At 34.7% G+C, this 18898-nt stretch overlaps 1 protein-coding gene across 1 annotated transcript; it reads right to left on the reverse strand.

The window, feature by feature from the left end:
- Positions 1-613: 613 nt before the first annotated feature.
- On the reverse strand, positions 614-17590 carry LOC116159519 (synaptotagmin-16-like). Its single transcript, XM_031472510.1, has 8 exons — positions 17392-17590; positions 4531-4786; positions 4353-4482; positions 4103-4306; positions 3591-3857; positions 3376-3539; positions 3185-3326; positions 614-1565 (listed from the first exon to the last, which is right to left on the reverse strand). Exons 2-8 carry the CDS (start codon positions 4734-4736, stop codon positions 1365-1367), a joined length of 1314 nt encoding a protein of 437 aa, XP_031328370.1. The 5' UTR covers positions 4737-4786; positions 17392-17590; the 3' UTR covers positions 614-1364.
- Between the last annotated feature and the right edge of the window lie 1308 nt (positions 17591-18898).

Below are 18898 nucleotides of genomic sequence, written 5' to 3' on the forward strand. Positions count from 1 at the left end.
GTAGCCAGAAATCACTTTGTAAATGGTCCAATAAATCCACAATATTATACGTAGTATTGTACAATTTTGACTTATAATACGTACTACAAATTTACACGCCATCCACTTGATGTATTACACTTATATCTGAAAATTTTCTTCATAAATACATGTTACAGTCTACATTTTATAATCAATCAAAACATATTGTATCGCAATATGTCCATCAATCACATTTATATCACAATTAATATAACAACTGTCATAAGAATATCCAAATATTTATTGAACACATGAAATTGACTATTTTACAAAATACATAAGTTGAGTGAATAACGGAATGGAGTGTACCTACTAAGAGTACTTTTTGAAAAGCAACCGGCAGGTTTAATATTTTGAATTGTATAAAAATATTAATAATCTTTCACTTAATTGTACGTACCTAATTATCTTTACTTAACACTATATGCGGTACGTTCAAGGATAAAATTGATAAAAAACATTTTAAAACCTCTATCTTGCGTTTTGCAAAAGACCTGTGCAGATTCCATATTTTGCTTAATTTATTTAAATGGAAGATAGAGAGATGGTACCCTGCACCTGCTTGAACGCTTGCTAATAATTCATTTTGTACAAATAAGTAACGTTCAAGTAAAATTTAGGCATTATATGTGCAACCCTGTCATTAAGATCAATTCTTCAAATATTAGACCCGCTTAAACTGTGCGAATGGTCAACCGAATCTGCTTAAATAAATATTGCCTCTATACGTTTCAAAAATCGCTCTACAAAGTAATAAGACACAAAGGGTTTGTCTTATTATGATCGATTTTTGAAACTTACACGTTACATATACTTATCTTATATATCTTCTCCAAAGTATAAAACCTAATAATTTATGTATAAATACAATCATTTCTTTTTAATACAACTATATTTTTGTGTGTAAATGTAAGCGTTTAGTCAAATGTACCCATCCCTACATAATTCTTTTTTTTTATAAATTTACTAAGTAAAGCTTATATTTAATTTGTGCAATGGTACAATAAGAGTAGGACAAAGTTTTTTACCTATAAAATTTTTGCCGGTTTATAGAGTTGTCGATTTCTCTGCTCCCTCTCATAATGTTGTGTGTTGTTTCAAATTAGATTTCAATATCACATTTCATGTATTTTGTTTGAGTGAGTTGTAGTTATGTTTGTCAAATATTTGTTTACCTTGAACGAATTTACACATTTTAATTTCAATATAAGGCAATGAAAATACAGACTAATAACTTATATATAAATAGAAATTGGTACCAAATTTTAACAGTAACAATATCGTTATTTCTCTTTAAAGTATAAAAAATTATTAGCGATTTAGTTTGACGCCTATAAGTTAAACTATGATTGCACCAGGACGTGCCATCGACAAATTTGTTCCTGTTGGAATTCCTTCATGTCCATCCAGTGTGCCAGTTCTTCCGCGCCGCTCGAGTTCAGTCCCAAGCTAAACCAACCGACCATTTCCTTCTTTTTGGTTACTCCACGTCTGTTGTAGACCGATGCCATTAGTGTTACGTCTGCTAATTGGAAAAGCGCCACCTGCAAACAGTTTTTGGTAAATCTTTACAAAATACAAGGCACAATAGTATAGTTAGGGAATATATTTGAAGAACGAGGAGCAATTGTCCCGCGTTAAATTTCATGAGCAACTCGGAATTTCTCTTGCAAGAAGTTTTTTTTGTAGGGGGGGAACGAATACACTAGGAAACGGTGTTGATTTTAAATTGTGGAATGTACGTTCCTTACAACTAAATTATATCTCAACAAGGAACGATTTTCCAGTTATTAAATTTGCATTTTTGATCGATTTAACGGTTGAGATCCGTGCCATAGATTTCGATGAAGTAGACAATTTTTTTCCTAAAGACTTTGAGTTATGACTACAAAAAATTCGACAGTAACAGTTATTATAATAGAGTTTTTGTTAGGGTCTAAAAATTGTATGGGTTTGATGGTCGAAATCGAAAATCTCCATCCTTAAAAAAGGAGTAAAAATATTGTTAATTTAATGAGAACACAAAGCCGACTACTTTTCTGCGTTCGTTCGTATTTTGTCTAAAAACGTCCATGCCGTTCCATACATTGCGCATGTCTGGAGCATTTTTATGCTTACTTGAAAAAAAATCGTTTTATGACAAAGTTTATCGGTTATGGGGGTAGTTTTTCGATATGGCGAACTCCGAAAAAGAGACTTTCGCTACGAATCTGTGGAACTGGGTGTGAAAGGTATTGTAGCGAAGCGATGTGAGCGAAAATCACAAAGATAAATAGGGTGGATACTAAAAACCTATTGCTTTTTGGAAAAATCGTAAAACATGTTTCAGAGTTTTCGTGGTTTTTCTAAGCATGTAAATCTAATCAACATCGCCTCGTAACAGGGTGAAAGTTTGAAGCTTCTTCAATGAGATCTAGAACCTATGTATTTGTTCAAAATCAAAAACACGCTACCGGGCAAATGTTAAAAGTGACGCGGAAAAGCCTAGTTTAAGAAAATTGATAGAACAAAAAAACATCTACCAAAACCAGTTTTCTATTAATTCGGAAGAGATAAATGTAAGAATTGGAATTAAAAGATTTGAAGACACGGGGAAAAAGTTGAGCATTTTAAAACCATAGTATCCTTATTTATAAACCGGTCCTACATCTCTAAAAGATTCTAGAGCAACGACGAGAAAGTTTTGCGTTCTTGTAAACTCGTATAAATATGTTATTTATAGAACTTGCAATTTGAGTGGAAGGGAAATCCCATTATAATTTCCGATTGAACGTTGAGTGAACCAGCATGCAACGCCACCGTAATTGTTTGTACTATTTATAGTGCTTGAATGGATTAGAATGATGGCCTTTTATATTGTGATTCTCTGGAAACGTAAGCGTATTGGTGAAAGGTATTGAGCAGAAATAAAACTGCCCCTAAGAGCGTGAAAAGCACGAACGAATGAACATCATATGCAGCACATCAATGAAATCTGCAAACAAAGTTTATCGCATGGTAGATCCGGAAAGATTTGTTTAGTCGAAATAAACAGGTACAACGACCTTTCACATGAACTGCTACGCTTTATCAACATACTTTTCGAAGGTGCCAAAATAGTGCGCACTTCAAATCTCACAACGCACCAAGAACATCAAATTATCTGTAACGAAAGGAAACTTACTTGGAAAACGAAGGTTTCTTTAAAAAGTGGGTTCGGTTGGCCTCTCCTAACTGTCGTTTTACTGTAACCAAGTTGTTGGCCGGTACTGCTAACCAGATGTAGCTTGACGTATGTATCTGGAGCTCGATTTAAGGAAAGGTTCCTGAAAAGACAGTGCGAAAAGCACTTATTGGTTAATAAGCCCAATTTACCTAAAATGTGATCCCTTGACGATTTCTACACTAAGTCTACCAGTGGTCGCATTATAAGATAACCCAAGTAACAATTCAGGTACACCTCCGTGTTGCATCGAATGCGTTGATCCCGTACTGTCCGAACGAGCTAAACTCATTAGTTCTCCCGTATAACCGCCTAACTGTAAAAAAAGATCAAATATCCTTTCGTTTGATCTAATACGAGAACATACCGCAGTGTTCGCTCGTGGCTCTAAGTTTAACCAAAAATTATTTTCTAATTCGAGATTTATGTTGGCAAAGCTAACTATGGCTTCTCCTATAAGTCGCTCTCTACGCATCCTTTCACAGCCGTACAGTCGCAGTCTTATACCCATCGAATTTACATCTTCGGGATTTACTCTATGTAATAAAAAACTTTCCATGTATTGTGGATTTTCTCCCGATCTAATCTTCGTTTTGTGCTTCTGTTTTTTACTGGGTAGTAATATCAACCGCACCTACAATTGTTTAGTTTCAGAATCATGTTCTTCTATGTCTTCAGGAACCCCTAGCAAATTGATTTCTTATGAATCTTTATAGCGCCAAAACAAAGTGGACTGTACACTGACAAAAGAATTTATTTCGAGACCAGTCCTTTGTAAGTGAAACAATGATATTAAAATATGAACAAGAAAGTCGCTGTGGCATAGATGATAATGCATAAAAACGTGATCACAATTTAATAATTGACTACTTTTTTTACCTGGGTGTGTGTGGGTTGACCGCGATCTCTACTTGGAATGTCACGGGCTTGCAATACATGTACAGTCATTTTTCTCATTGGTGCATCGTATAAGAGAGCTATCTCTAAATGTCCACATTTGTTTACTAGCTGAGTCTCTGCTTCCGCCTCAATGCATGAAAGAACTTCCGTTCCATCTGCTTCTGTATTCATCAGTACTATGCACTACAAGACGGTCATTAATACAAATATAAAGTTCAAAACTCCTTACATCTCTCGAACTGTTACTATGGATACTGTGTTGGGTTACTTTGGAAACAGTTTCAGTTTTTTGATAATTTTCTTGTGTTTGTTCTTCATTTTGATTGTCTATTTTTGTTTCTCGTAAAGAATTAGGTGATCTAAGGTGGTAAGTGAGATTTCGTGCATTTACGGTTGTAAGTGATTACCTTTGGCCACTATTAATTTCTGCCGTCACCTTTGTAGAACTAAGACCATGCTTCTCCCCGACGGAACTGGTTGTTGAACTGCATGAACTGTTACTGCTAATTCCAACTCTACCCTTTTCAACTAGTGAGATTAGGTCATGCGGAGAGCGAGGAGGAAAGTAGGGTCCCACTGTTCCAGAAGGACCTGGAAGTGTTTTTCCACCCATTTCCGATTCCGAACTGGACTCTCCGCCAACATCGAATGAGTATGCTTTCACTAAAAATAAAATTACATGTTAGGGACCGGTATTGCGCAGTGCAATTAAATTTAATGAATAACAATTCTATTTTCAACTTGGTACCTTCGTGTCGTAGAAGGTATTCTATTGATCAAACAAGATAATACAGGACAGGTTAATAATGTAACAAGTTCATATTGTTTTTGCCAGCATCGTTAGATGGGCATTACCTATTAATATCACACTATGTTTTTCGGTGCCTACTTTCATTCGAAATCAGTTTATATGAAACCTATATCTACGTGGGTAGTAAACGTACATCGGCAATTTCCCATCTGGTTTTGTTATTTGGTCAAAAAATTAGTGATTGAAGGAAAATAACCTACCCGCACTCTTTGTCTACGTTTATATCGTCGTTGCGTGACAAGCTCTCATAGCTTTTAGAGTCTAGAAAAGGTTATATTAGAATAGGAAAATAAGGAAATTAGTGCAACTGATGTGTTTAAGATTATTATCTATATGGTAATGGTACTCTTTTTCCGCAAGATCAATAAGTATGCATTAACTATAGTACATTTAAACTATATCAACATAATTTTTAGGTATACCTACACATTTTTGGTTTGATCATAATAGGCTGCCCTACTGAAACAAGAGCGTTATAATAAACATTTTTAGCTTGAACAGACTATAATTGCAATTCGCAATTTCGCAACTCATCATTTTGCACCTTACAATCCCCTCTTTCTCTCCCATCCCAGTGATTTTGCACTACTGAAGTCGTACTAAATTATAGAGTTTTTTTCTTAATTTAGCAGCATTGTCACTCCAAGGGAACGCAGTTAAGTTAAATCACGTGTGACGTCAGCTAAATAGTGCGATAAAAATAAATTCAAAGAATTTCCGTGTAGAACACGAGATCAGCGCGAGCGTGTAGGTATTGAATGTAATTATTATTAAAGAGATCGTGTCTCCGGTATTTAAGGATGCAGGGTATAAGAGATAAAAAACTGGGTGATACCTAAATAAACAGTTTTTTTTTCAAATAAGCGAAGCGTTCAAAATGTTATGCTTAGGAACTACACCTACAACGGCCATAAAATTTGTGTGTCTAAATTCTTTAATTTTTTCCACCACCCATACCAGTTATAAGGTTCTTACCAGGTTTGTCAGGTATGCTCTCTTTCGATTATTTAAAAAGTTCTGTATCCTTCTGAATTATGCGAAAGAAAAATTCTGCACTCCACGAAATTTGGTGTCTTGGTGCTTTTCAACATAAAAGAATAAATTCATAATCATGTTTTGAAAATTGGAAAAGGAATCGCAACTGCAGTCCTTGGACCGACAACAAAAATTGTCAAATTGTTATAAAATTTGCGAGGTTATGGAAATTTCCACGAATTTTTTGTCCGAATCTCACTTTGTAAAGGTGTGCCATGGGTATGTTTTTTTAAAAATTACATCCAAAAACGTAGTCAAAGCCGACATCTCCACAAACTTCTACGGTACTTCTATGGTGCTGAGAAAAATATTATTTAAAAATATTTGAGAAGGGTTCAATTTTACTTTTCTAGCAATCCGCAATATTCTTCAGCGAAAACCTCTCCCCAGGCAGAGTGATGTTGAAACGAAACGATTTTTGAAGTGACTACTTCGTGTCGCGATCCATATGATATTTTCAATGATCTTTGTTGCGTCCGGAAGCTCTTATCCCCCCCGCCCTCCCATGAAATGGCCGAATGTTATGAACGGTAAAGCTGTTATTTAACGAAGATAGCAACCCCTTTTACTTTTACTTGCACAGTAGCACTACCGCTTCGTTTTATTGCAAGGTAGGTAAGCTTTTTGTTATTTATTGTTCCATTAATTATAAGGGAGGATACTGTTTCGCTTTCCTGCATTTGCGCTCACGTAGATACCGCTACCGAATCCCATTATTACTGTTCCCTATGCGCTTTAATTTTGTTTTAGTATTCACCAGTGGCCACCCACCCTTTTCCCTTTAGAATTCCTGGAGCAGCCGTTCACCCCGTTTGAGTTTGCCCGATTCTTCAGAGACCGATCCGCCAAACCATTCCTACTCCGAACTTGAACAGGGGCAAGGTTGCAGCATCCCTTGGTAGCGCCCCAGTTGACCGTTCCGCCGCATCTTGTGTATGTGCCCAATGATCCTTCAATTTCTGTGTTTTTTATTGTTTCAACGCCAATTTTTCAAAAAAGGGCCCCTCATATACTTTCAGTGTGAGCAAAATTTAAAAGTTTCCAAAAACTAAAAAATCGTTCTAATAAGAATAATAAGATGTTTCTCTAAGTTTTCTGCACGAAATGATTGCCTCCTGTCGCTAAGAATTAATTTATAAGCGCTAAGCAGAGAAACTTCCCTCTACATCAACAAAAGTACAAAAAAAACAAATGCATTAGAAAACGAAAAACTATTGGGAGCAATTTCCAAACCTTCCATAATATCGCCCATCAACACCGTAGAGAAAGAGAAAGATAAAATAGTTTGGAAATGATGAAATTAAACATCAATTAAATCAACAAATCTTTCTTCCGGCTATTGCAGTATGTTTCATGATCGCGTCCGTTATAAAAATCCGCAAAAATGTATTAAAAATTCAAATTAAAATCGATTAAATCTAACAAAAATTTAAATACATCTTAAAATATGCAAAAATAAATTTGGTTTAATCGCAAATGTTGCAAACCGAAAATACACAAAATCTCATAAGAAGTACAACCAAAAATAAACGATATTCATTTGCATTTTTCATACAAGTTATCACAGCTTTAGCTGATCAACAAATTAAATTAAAATTAAAATTAAATAAGTGCTTCCAAACATCAAGAAGATGGTGAAAATATGCAAAAATATGTGGCGAGATTTCACCTTGAATTGCACTCTCCAAAATACAGGCAATCTTAGGCAGTGTTTTATACAACGTTGCCTTATAAGAATTTTCACCGTCTTACTAAAGTAGGAGATACATCGGATAAACTGTTGTACACTGTGAAGGCTTCTTCTGATAGTGAAAGTTCAATCTCATAACGACCAATCCAGAAACTTTTGAAACGAAAATAAATCAGCCCTACGAATTCAATATAAATATATGAAGGAAAGTCGATCTATGGAACCATTACTTCAGATTCTTCACCTTAGGACTGAGAAGAAACTTCGTGAAATTACTAAATACAAAAATCATTGTAGTTACGTCTACAGATATATTATAGCTGAAGAAGCATGATCAAATACCAAATGATGATGGAATTGGTATGTGCGGATTATGTTTCCATAACTTCACTTCTCTACTTTAATTGAACTTGTATCTCAATTTGGACGACACTGGATTCGTTGTAATTACAGATGTAAAATTGGCTCTTTAATGGTGAAAAAACTCCCTTTAACGAGTACTGGGGAAACCTTAAAGAAAGGCTTCAGATAAGCGACGCCTGCTTCATAAACACAGCACTTTCACTAACTTCTTCGTAAAACGTGAAACACGTTTCTGCTTAACTTTAAACAAGAACTTGACAACTGACAAGACTGACTGTCTTGCAATAAATACGATCAAATACGGCTTTTAGCCATAAAGTCAGCAAAGAGTTTGTTAATATTGATGGAAAGGTGTATATTGTGCCAGATAATTTGACATAGATTATGTGAAAACAAAAAATACATTGGAAAATTGTACGTCTAAATCAAAGAGATGCTATTCCGGAAACAGCACAAAGATGAAAGATAACGCTAAGTTTGGGTTCCATATCACCTCACGTAGAATTACCAAGTTGGCTCTTGACAACTACCATTATGTAATGTAACTTAAAGTGTACAAGCGCATGCAAACTGCCAACTTGTGGAAACGTCACTGAGGAAAAGGAAGCAGTAGCAGATTTTAGTGTATATGGCACTTTTGAAAGTAACGAAGAGGTTGATTTAGTTTTTATTAAATGTTAATAGTTAAAAAAAATTCCGTTGGTTTACTTCATGCATTAGTTACTAATTGTTGATTTTATCGAAAAAGTAGTTAAGTATGACAATATTGTAGCACACACAAAAGCTTTTATTTAAGAAAATGATAAAGTCGGACCAATAGTTCTAAAGATAGGTATAGTTGATTTTATAAACCTTAACATCCGCAATCTTGGATTGGCCGCCATGTCTATCAGCTACCAGTTTTGAGATGGCTATTATAGTTTTTTTACATCCTAATATAAGTGTCTAACCGTCGTAAAAAGGAAAATTGGTACCCCCAAATTATACCATTTCCTTAAATTTAGCCTGTTGGCCCATAGACTAATATTAAAGATATCGAAACATATCCTCATGTTGAACGGAGTCACGATATTGACCTATCTAAAATTGTGAAAAATGCTGTAATTCAAAACTGGACAAAACCATCTGCAGAAGCAATTGGCTTAAATACTCAAGAGAAAAAAGATTATAAACATAAAGTCCACATTTTTCTTGTTCTCTGAACATTTTATATATTAGCAAAATAAAACTTTAGCGTATGTTTTCTATTAAGAGTGCTCAATTTACGACTGCTATACAATACAAGTATACACGTGTCTGTAAGCATACAAGAGGTTGAAATTTAAATTAAATACTGCTGGGAGCGATCAATTTCTCCACGAGTCCAATCTCACCCTACTTGTTGAGATTCAAAACCAATTTCAACAAAAGAGACTTTGTGTTTCATGCAAAAAAAACTCAAATTGTCGGACGTTGTTTACTAAACTAACATTCATCACTACCTTCATTTGATCAAAAACTTTAATTTTCAAGTGGCGAATATGGGCGGAAGCGTAAATTATCACAGAATATTCTTTGTATCATTCACGCCGCGTCCTCAACTCGGCATTGTTTTAATATCAGTAATCGGTATCGAAGAATTATGCGATATTCGACTTGACGGTGTTTCTTTTTTAATTTTTCTCTCTAATTATAACATATTCTTATTATCTTATTATTTGCATTTGTTTCATATTATGGGGAATGTAAATCCTTCAACCCTTAGAACGGCGATATCTTAAGAATGGTGATTCACATGTGGGATCTATAGCGAATTTGGCACTTTATTTCTACTGGTGTACCCCGCGAAGTGTACCAAAATTCAGCTCTGTCGGAGTTGTTGTTATTTGATCAGTATTTTTACGTCTATTTTCATCGAGCTAATGGGGCAACCGATCAGCAATCGCAAACAATTTCACTTTTTAGCTAACTTGCTAAAGGGGATACGGTACGTAGCTAATGGGCGACACAAGTTTATTTTAAAAAAATGTGTAAAGTTACCAAGACACCACGAAAATAAATATTCGTATAAAAAAGGGGCGAATTTTTTCGATTTTTTCGGTAATTGGTGGCGGATATAAACAAGTCTCGCACTTTTAACAAAGTATAGAAGCATCTGTGGTTAAAATTTCAAGAAGATATCTTGATAATTAAAATCAACTGATATTGCACATCCTACGCATACGCACATTAATCTGATGTTTGCAATATGCGATACGTTTGATTTTACTAAAAGCATATTTTCAAAAAGAAGGAACTAAATATTTTGAAATCTATTAGGAGTAGAGTTAAGCCTCGGACTGACGAACAGAGAAAGTGGCTGCAATCGCACACCCAACTTCGTTGTGCGCGTTTACAACATCTTTCCGACGACACCAATTTGAAAAGAATCGGACCAAAACTGTAGTAGAAGATAGGAAAAAACTGAAAAACCTTCACGTTAGTATACTACGCTCGAGGATGACGCCCAGATGTCGCCAACCCCACATCATGTAGCCATGTCCCTAAGGGTGACAAATTTCACGGCCTTGATACACGTACACCCGTTGCCTTTCTACAAGAGTTCTTCTACGCGCCCACATTTGCAGCCAGCCAGCCAGCCAGCCAGCCAGCCAACCAGCCGGCCAGCCAGCCAGCCAGCCAAAGTGAGATTAAAAGCTACTTTTTACAAATAAATTTGCAAAAATGCGCTAAAAACATAGATTGTAAATTGACACAAGGTGTGCTGTGACCGGCAATCTTTCCTGGCGAGAGTTATAGCTTTTCTCTCTACGTTGTTGAATAATAATTATTTTGATTACTGCAAACTGTTGCATTATATAGGTAACCTATCATGTCCTTCAATCTCATCACCCTGCAGCAAAACTTTTCATTGTAAATATAATCTATTCTACCCTTACTCTTAAAATGCGTGTATTATTATAATACTTTAGAGAATTAGCGAAACTTTACCATTTGTGACTTTAATTATTAAGGATCCTCAGATCCTTTATAGTTTTGTATTGTCGTCCGTCCGCCCGTCCGTCCGCGTGCGCTCTAACTCTTTTTAAAAGTGTCCGATTGTGTTGAAATTTGGTGTACGGGTACGTTGGACATTAAGGACGGACGCTATTGATTTTCAGGAAGCTGGTTCAACAGGAACAAAAGTTATAGGACTTCGAGTGAATCGGGAACAGGAAAAACTGCGAACTCAATATAATAGAAATCAACATATTTCATTCCCTAGGTCATGTATCGAGTTCGGACTTCCGCCAGATTATTCCCTATGACTCTTAGAACTGTAACAATTCAATATAACTCTTCTCTGTAGTCTAGGTCAAAAGTTTTAGAGTATGTACCCAAAATTATTTTGTACACATGAATTTAGAGTTGTAAAAGCTTGATGCTGAAAGAGTTGATAACGTGCACGTTTGATAACCGCATGTGTGTGATTCAAAAATGTTAAATTATTTTTCTGAGGCCACATGGATTTTGATCAAAATATGTCAAAATCGTTATTTATGCACCAAGATGGTTGAGAAAAAGACCAGAGCATTATATCAATGACCAAAACATGAATTTGATCTATTTTTGGCGACCACATGGATTTTGATCAAAACATGTCAAAATCGTTATTTATGCACCAAGATCGTTGGGAAAAAGACTAGGGGCATTATCTCAATGCCCAAGACATGAATTTGATGCATTTTTGGCGACCACGTGGATTTTGATCAAAACATGTCAAAATCGTTATTTATGCACCAAGATCGTTGGGAAAAAAACCAAGAGCATTATCTCAATGCCCAAGACATGAATTTGATGCATTTTTGTTAACTATAAAATGTATTTTGTAAGATTAAAATAAATTGTCGTCAAAAGTGATTGTAATACTGAGGATCCTTCCATATTTCGTTGTATTGGTTTATTATATATCTGTTCTGTATTCAGTGGTAGTCGTAGTAGTATTGCTAGTAGCTCCAAATGATAGGTACAAATTTCCATTTTTAAAAAGAGGGTAAGGGAGTTTAACATACCTGCAAATCTCACACTAACAGGAAGCTCGTAAATTGATCAAACGAAGTGCCACCATTGAATAAGTAATTATTACTTATTTACTGGTACTTACATCTAATGTTTGAAAAAAGTACGTGCTAAACCTCTGCATAATTGATCAATATGATTCAAAGTTACCTACTCCAAACAATCTTGTTAATGAAAGCCTTAATTTGATTTTGTAATTGAGAAACATTGGCAGTCATTCGGATTCGGCCTAGTTTGATATCCGATTTAGCAAAATGTTTACAGATCCACGGCAATGTTGTTTTATGTACAATAAATACCTGACAACGTTTGTACGGGGGGCGCTAAGTGCTGCTTTCCCAACATCAAATACCAAATTCGCTTTAAACACGTACACATTTTTAACACTCTCGCTTTTTTACTCAGCAAAGTGCCGATAAATGGTGCTATCATACAGGCTAATAAGCATTGATTAACACAATCCTAATCGGTGTTTAACCACATGTCAAGTTATCACGCTTTGTAGGGGTTCCGGCGCAGCTATATGTATTGTAAGTTAATTTTTGTTATGTTTTTATTCAGCGGAAATTTATATAGTTCATTCCCAATTAACTTGTGTCACATGCAATGCTACCCATAGTAGAATTCTTACTACGTTTTCTTTAAAAATTAACTAGACTAGCTAATTCAGGAAAACTAGCTGTCGGAGAAATTGTGCCCGGGTGCACCGTCCTGTTGAAACCAACATTATTTTTGTTTTTTTTGTGTGCTGTTATCGTTGTATTCGTAATAAAAAATGCTACTCAATGCAGTGTGTACTTTCTTTACGACCCATATAAAAAATAAAGTTGATGATTTCTCCGGAACGAACCGTTGTATTGAAAATCTGTTAATTGTGTCTTGTAGAACTCAAAAAGTGGCAATGAGAAGTGTTTTTATTGTGTTTTTTATTTTTATTATTTTTCTGTATCTACTCATATACCTAACATCAGAAAAAATAAACACGAAATCTGAAAATTTCGGATTTTCTAGCATATCTTAGGAAATAACCGGAATTTTCTGGTTTTATTTCAAGCATGATACTAACTGTAAAATTACACAACTTTTCTTAAGTTTCGAAGTTGTTGTAAGCGCACTTCTTACTAAACATATTTCTTCAACATGGTTTAAAAAATATCCATTCTCTCTAGGTACTTATAGTAGTACGGTACAGTACTTAGTGTAAATATTGCCCCTTATAGAAATATACGTTTTATTCCGCCTTTACAGTGACGATTTCTGTCGTCTATCCATTAAAAAATTAGTTAAATAGTTAAATTAAGTAGTAAAGTACGTGGAATTAAAGAACAAAAATGGTCTGATAGGCATAGAAAGTTAAGTGTAAGTACGAAATAATAAATAAATGGACTTAAAAAATAATAAATGGATTATGATTAGTTGCCCAATATAGCCCTCTTTTGTGTAAAGTGTCTCTCAATCCTACGTTTTTAGCGCATTTTCCAAAAGGAAATTGAACGCTATTTTCCGCACTTTGTCCGTCTGTCCGTCTGTACCAAATAGTCCTAGTCCTCCAGTTTAAGCTTTTTCGTTGTGGTTTCTTTCTTATACAGTGTACCACAGTCCCGAGGCCAAAGCGACAAAATATTTTCTTGGATTAGTCACTTCTTTCCCCAGTTACAATTGTTTCTGTGCGATTTTCGTCGATTGCGAGTGACTACGTTTTTTACTTGATTTTACTAGGTTGATAAAGGAAAAGTGTGTACCTTTTTTGTAACAGTTTAGAGCTTTAATAGTGTTGTGGTTCTAACATGATTGGGTGAGTATTAATATATCTTCTTGTTTTTTGAACGCCTTCACACCGTCGCGTCTTTCCTGAAAGTCTGATCGATTCGCCTCTTTTCTCCTCTAAATTATATAAGACTTTTCCGTCGCCACATTCGAAAATTCTTCGAAAAACACCAACATCTTTCATATTCTTAATTAAATCTTATTATTCTTTTGTACAAATACATCTGTAATGAAATGAGATTTCATTCATAACGACGTTAAAAACTTCCTTCCGGCGCAACTTGAAAACATTTATTTCTTAATTTGTTGTTAATTAATTTGCATTAAACAAAAATTTTCTTTGTGATTCATTCGTAATGAGAGCTTTTGAATTTTTACGTGTAATCATTTGAGCTAAATTAACTTTCAACAGACGTTCCGTAATTTGGTAAAGCGGAAGTTTAAATGAGAGACAGACTTGAAATGAACTCTGAAGAAGTTGAATTACGACCCGATTGTGAGTTTTTTGCTTTCAAGCGAGTCAATTTTGTGCGAAACAAATAAAGATAGCGAATTAACTCTCAAAGAATTTAATTCGCAATAAACTGCGAATTGCTGTGAGATATAGGTAACAAATCACGTCTGTAAAGTATATTGTTTGGAGAGTCGAAACTACATATACATATAGAGTAGATTATGCTAGCTACCTACTTCCTAATAAGTTTGCGTGTTTCAATTCGCAATTTTACTAGTTCTGATTACTTGGGCTTTAAACTTTTGTCGGTGTTCAGGTGGTATTGTTTTTTTGCTAGGTATATACTTAAGTAAAAGTGAAAAATATTCGAAATTATTATCCGTATATGAATCATGTTACGTATTTTTTGTCGGAATGCGCATCCAATTGTCACTTGTTGTATTGAATTATTATTGTTGTGTGAATACTGTATAAGCTCAATTTAATAGAAAAATGCATAATTTTACTCAAAGTTGATATGTAGGAAATGTATATTTTAGCAAGGAAAAAATACCTTTGCCTTGGTTAGCATGTATCAAGAGAAATATCCTGAAGATATTTTCGAAGATTAAAAGCCAGGGTACGTGCTAATACAACCGCGTTTATTGGAAAATCGAGAACAACAATAAGTAATGTAATTGAAATAGAGATTTTGGCCTATTTCCAAGTGGCCCTATTAGATTGGCTGCTACCGAGTAGAATTGTAGTGGAGGAAGTGTACATACAAATTTAAAAAAGAAAGTTAGAAACAGCCTTAAATTGATCTAAAACTCGACAGCAGAACCTGACGACATCCCTGGCATCTTCCTTAAAAATCTCCCACCCAATCTACAAAAACAATTACTCGAACGCTTATGCGAAGTGTTTAATTGGACCATGTTATAGTCAATTTTTATTGTTGGTATCTTATGATTAATTCAATTTGTGTGTTAAAAGTAAATTTTGTTTGTGTGAATTCATGTAAGTCGTGTGTTTACTCGAACCCTTTAATGATACAGATAAATGTCTCATGCTCAATTATGATTCATTTTGCTGATCAGTACCCAAAGTTTGTTTCTGATATCTACAAAATTTGTGTAAATAATCCTTTTGGAATTTAAAGAATTTGATCGCGGCTATGCCTTAGAATTTAGATTGTGAAGTCGAGATTAAAATTTTTCATTGTCCTGGGATTCGGATGTGTCCTAGGAGCTAGCTTGGTTTAAGGTATTACAAAAAATGTAGGAGTTTTGTCTTCTCTAACTTTCACTTTTTTCGTAAGATAAACCGCTGCGAGGTTATTTTGAAAAAAACGTTTTTTCTACCTTTGATCCAAGATGACGGCGTGAGCGGTCTTCCCCCAAGATCGAAAACATGATTTTTGTTTCAAGGCCACAACAAGATATTAAAAAATTACTACTACACCACCTTTTGTAGAGCAAATGCCTTGTTTATCTCATACTGACTGGAATATTAAGACTATCTTAGATATGCTTTACATATAAAACACTCAAAAATCTTATAAATATAAAGAATTTGTATCGGAAGGGTTGTAATTTTCCGAACAAAGAGACCATTAACTTGTATACGCAAAGGAAACTATTCAGCGTAGTATGCTAAGCGTAAAAATCAAACAAAATATGTATCTAAATGAAGGGGTAAAAACCGCGAACGATTCAGGAAAGAGTGGACAAAAAAATGTAAACCATAAGGAATAAAGCTATAAGAGCTATCGTTGTTCTACAAGAATTGATCAAACTAACAAGGTAACCAATAAAAGTGTGTTGCTACAAAGAAGATTCAACCAGGAATCATTCACACTTGTTTCTAAATATTTTTAGCTTCCTAGCATGTGCTAGGTAGCTATTGCGATAGCCGTTTTTTGAACATTTCAAAATTTCATCAAATGTCGACGTTTTAGACCATTTTAAGCAACTTTTAAAGAATAAAATTTTTTTCCGTCTGTATGTTACGTTTGTTGGCAATTTTCTGAGAAAACGGCTCGACGGATTTTGTTGAAATTTTGTATATATGTTTTAGGCATACCGAACAGAAAAATAACGGGCCGGATTTTTGAAAAAAAATTTTGGAGCGCCGTAACGGCATCGAACTTTTTTTTTCAAATAGCAACCTAAAATTTTTATTCTATTATTTGGAAGACCTTATTTTCCTGTGTACAACCTACAAAAAATTTGGCCGGGTTATATTATCAAAAAACGGAGAAAAAAATTGTCAAAGTCAAAAAATTGTGTTGCATATGTGCAAAACCCAACGATCTTGTTTCTGAAGCAATTTAAACGAAATTTCTATGGTAAGTCCCTTTAATAAAAGCAAACAACATTCATGCGCAAAAATCGTGTTCCGCATGCGCAGAAATGCAATTTTCTTATTTATGGAACAATTAAAACGAAATTTGGATGGTAGGTCCTCCTAATAAAAGAAAACAAAATGCATGCGCAAAAAATCGAGTTGCGCATGTGCAAGATCCAACTTTCTTATTTATGGAGCAATTTTAACGAAAATTGGATGGTAGGCCCCTCTAATAAAAGCAGTGCGTACAGATGTTGGCAATTTTTGGTTTCAGCTAGGAAGCTATTCTGTCAAGAATTTGACACCTGGTTTATTTAATTGTTGCAAAGGCCAAGGTCGTAGTCATACGAATAAATAGCGGAGCCGCATTTTACCATTTATTTGTTTTTTGTATAACCATCGCTTTCTATTAAGACAACTCAACATATTTCATGCACCTAAATTTTATGTTGTAGAAACACTTTAAACATTCATATCCAATCAAATTAAATTTATTTTAGTGTGAACGAATGTGTCCTCCAGTTATCTATTTTAGCTATTGCCTCTTCCCCATTTACTAACTTGTAATTCTCGTTGGGCGGGCCTTTAAGAAAATGAGAACCATTTCGTTAAGCAATACATAAATATTGATTTGTTTAGCTTCCCATGTATCGTCATTTTTAAAACTTTGGTTATAGGAAACATGTGAGCGACCTCTACAATAAAAAAATACGGAGCTAATAAAAAGAGATTGCGGCAGGTAAATATAATAGCAGTTCATAAATACTGTGAAAATATCTTACCAAGTTTGTGCTTGTGAGCAGGAGCCGACGTTGACGGCGCCGGGGATGGAACTTGGCGTGCCGACACTGGAGGGCATGCATCTTCGCAACAGCTGATACCGCCCACTGCTCCCCATAACCATTTTTTGTTGATATAAAGCAAGAAAACTAGAAGGAGAGCTCCAAAACCAGCGACGACGCCTAATAGCGTTCCACCTGTCGCACCTGTAAATTAAAAGCCGCTGCTTCAGTATTCAGTGACATACAAACAAAAATACATTTCAGACACGATCAAATATATGTATGATTTCATTTAAGTGACAGTTCAGTTTTAATTTATGGGCGTTTTATTTACTTTTTTTAAAGGTTGATGCAATTTATTAGCGATAAGAATGCATTTTAATGGGCAAAGACTGTGTTTTTTTCGTAGAAAAATGATACTTGAGATATGAGAATTCCGCGTCAAAATTTGGATATGTTAAGGAGGAACAAGGGACCTAGGAACGTAGGCGGGATTGGCTGTTGTTGTTGCTAGTGTCCATTAATTGGATGAAGATGAACATGTTGTGAATATTTCAATAAAATCCCTGGCCGGCTAATGGGTGTTTCCATTCTTTATTCAATGCAGTATATATGTAACCCCATAGTTTGAGATCAAAACCCATTCCATTTCTTTTCATAAATGTTTTACATCGACACTAGAACTAGAAATTGCACTCACTTCCTCAACAATCAAAAGAATTAGGAGCGAATATAGACGACGGATACTACAGAGACGCTTTTATAGGTGGATTTCTAAGGGAAAATCCATTAACCCTAATTCGTTTTATTACAGCACTATAATAACGGACATTAATTTTTAGTAAACAAACCAATTTTTCTAATTGCCTCAGCAGTTGTATAAATATGTATGTTATGGTCGGTTCAGTAGTTTCAGGAGGTTCATAAATTTGGAAAAGGAAATTTGTAAATCGACTAAAGGAGACTACGGCAATTATTCTTAGTTAATTATTAATTACAAACGTTAAGGTAAATCGAAACTGGGGTAGCTGTAAGATTGTACGTGAAACCGAATCACAGTTTCATTTCATCTCAGTCAGCCCTACATGAATTTTAATTATTTAAAATCCCTAGCTCCAAGCAGAATTTTTAATGAATTCATAACATGAAGCGACATTATGTACTTAGGAAACAAGAAAAGTTTCCCCATTAAAAATGACTAAAGGTTGAATTATTTCTACAAAAAGATTGCATTTATGAATCAATGCTGGTAGGTATAACACTAACGTCATTCTTGCAATTTTAATGAATGAAACCTTTCTGAAAGAATGAATGTTGTTCTGATATTTCTGAAAAAACTTATGTTTAAAGGAAGTTTAAGGTAACATAAAAAATGTGACTTTGGTCAAATAAAAATTATCAAAGTTTCTATTGACGATTTTTCACTGGATGCGCGTGACAATTCTAGCGAATGCAAAAGTAATTTTCAACATAGAAATAAGGAATCCAAAACTAAGAAAAAGTTATG

This window comes from Photinus pyralis, unplaced genomic scaffold (assembly GCF_008802855.1).
Source record: "Photinus pyralis isolate 1611_PpyrPB1 unplaced genomic scaffold, Ppyr1.3 Ppyr1.4_LG1, whole genome shotgun sequence".
NCBI lineage: Eukaryota > Metazoa > Arthropoda > Insecta > Coleoptera > Lampyridae > Photinus > Photinus pyralis.

Bases quoted from the DNA above. Each gene is read 5' to 3' on its own strand.
- LOC116159519 (XM_031472510.1), bottom strand. From the start codon at position 4,736: ATGGGTGGAAAAACACTTCCAGGTCCTTCTGGAACAGTGGGACCCTAC. The intron at 3,327-3,375 runs GTAAATTGGGCT...CTGTCTTTTCAG, and splicing joins GTCAAGGGATCACATTTTAG to GAACCTTTCCTTAAATCGAG. The intron at 1,566-3,184 runs GTAAGTTTCCTT...AACTGTTTGCAG, and splicing joins AAGAAACCTTCGTTTTCCAA to GTGGCGCTTTTCCAATTAGC.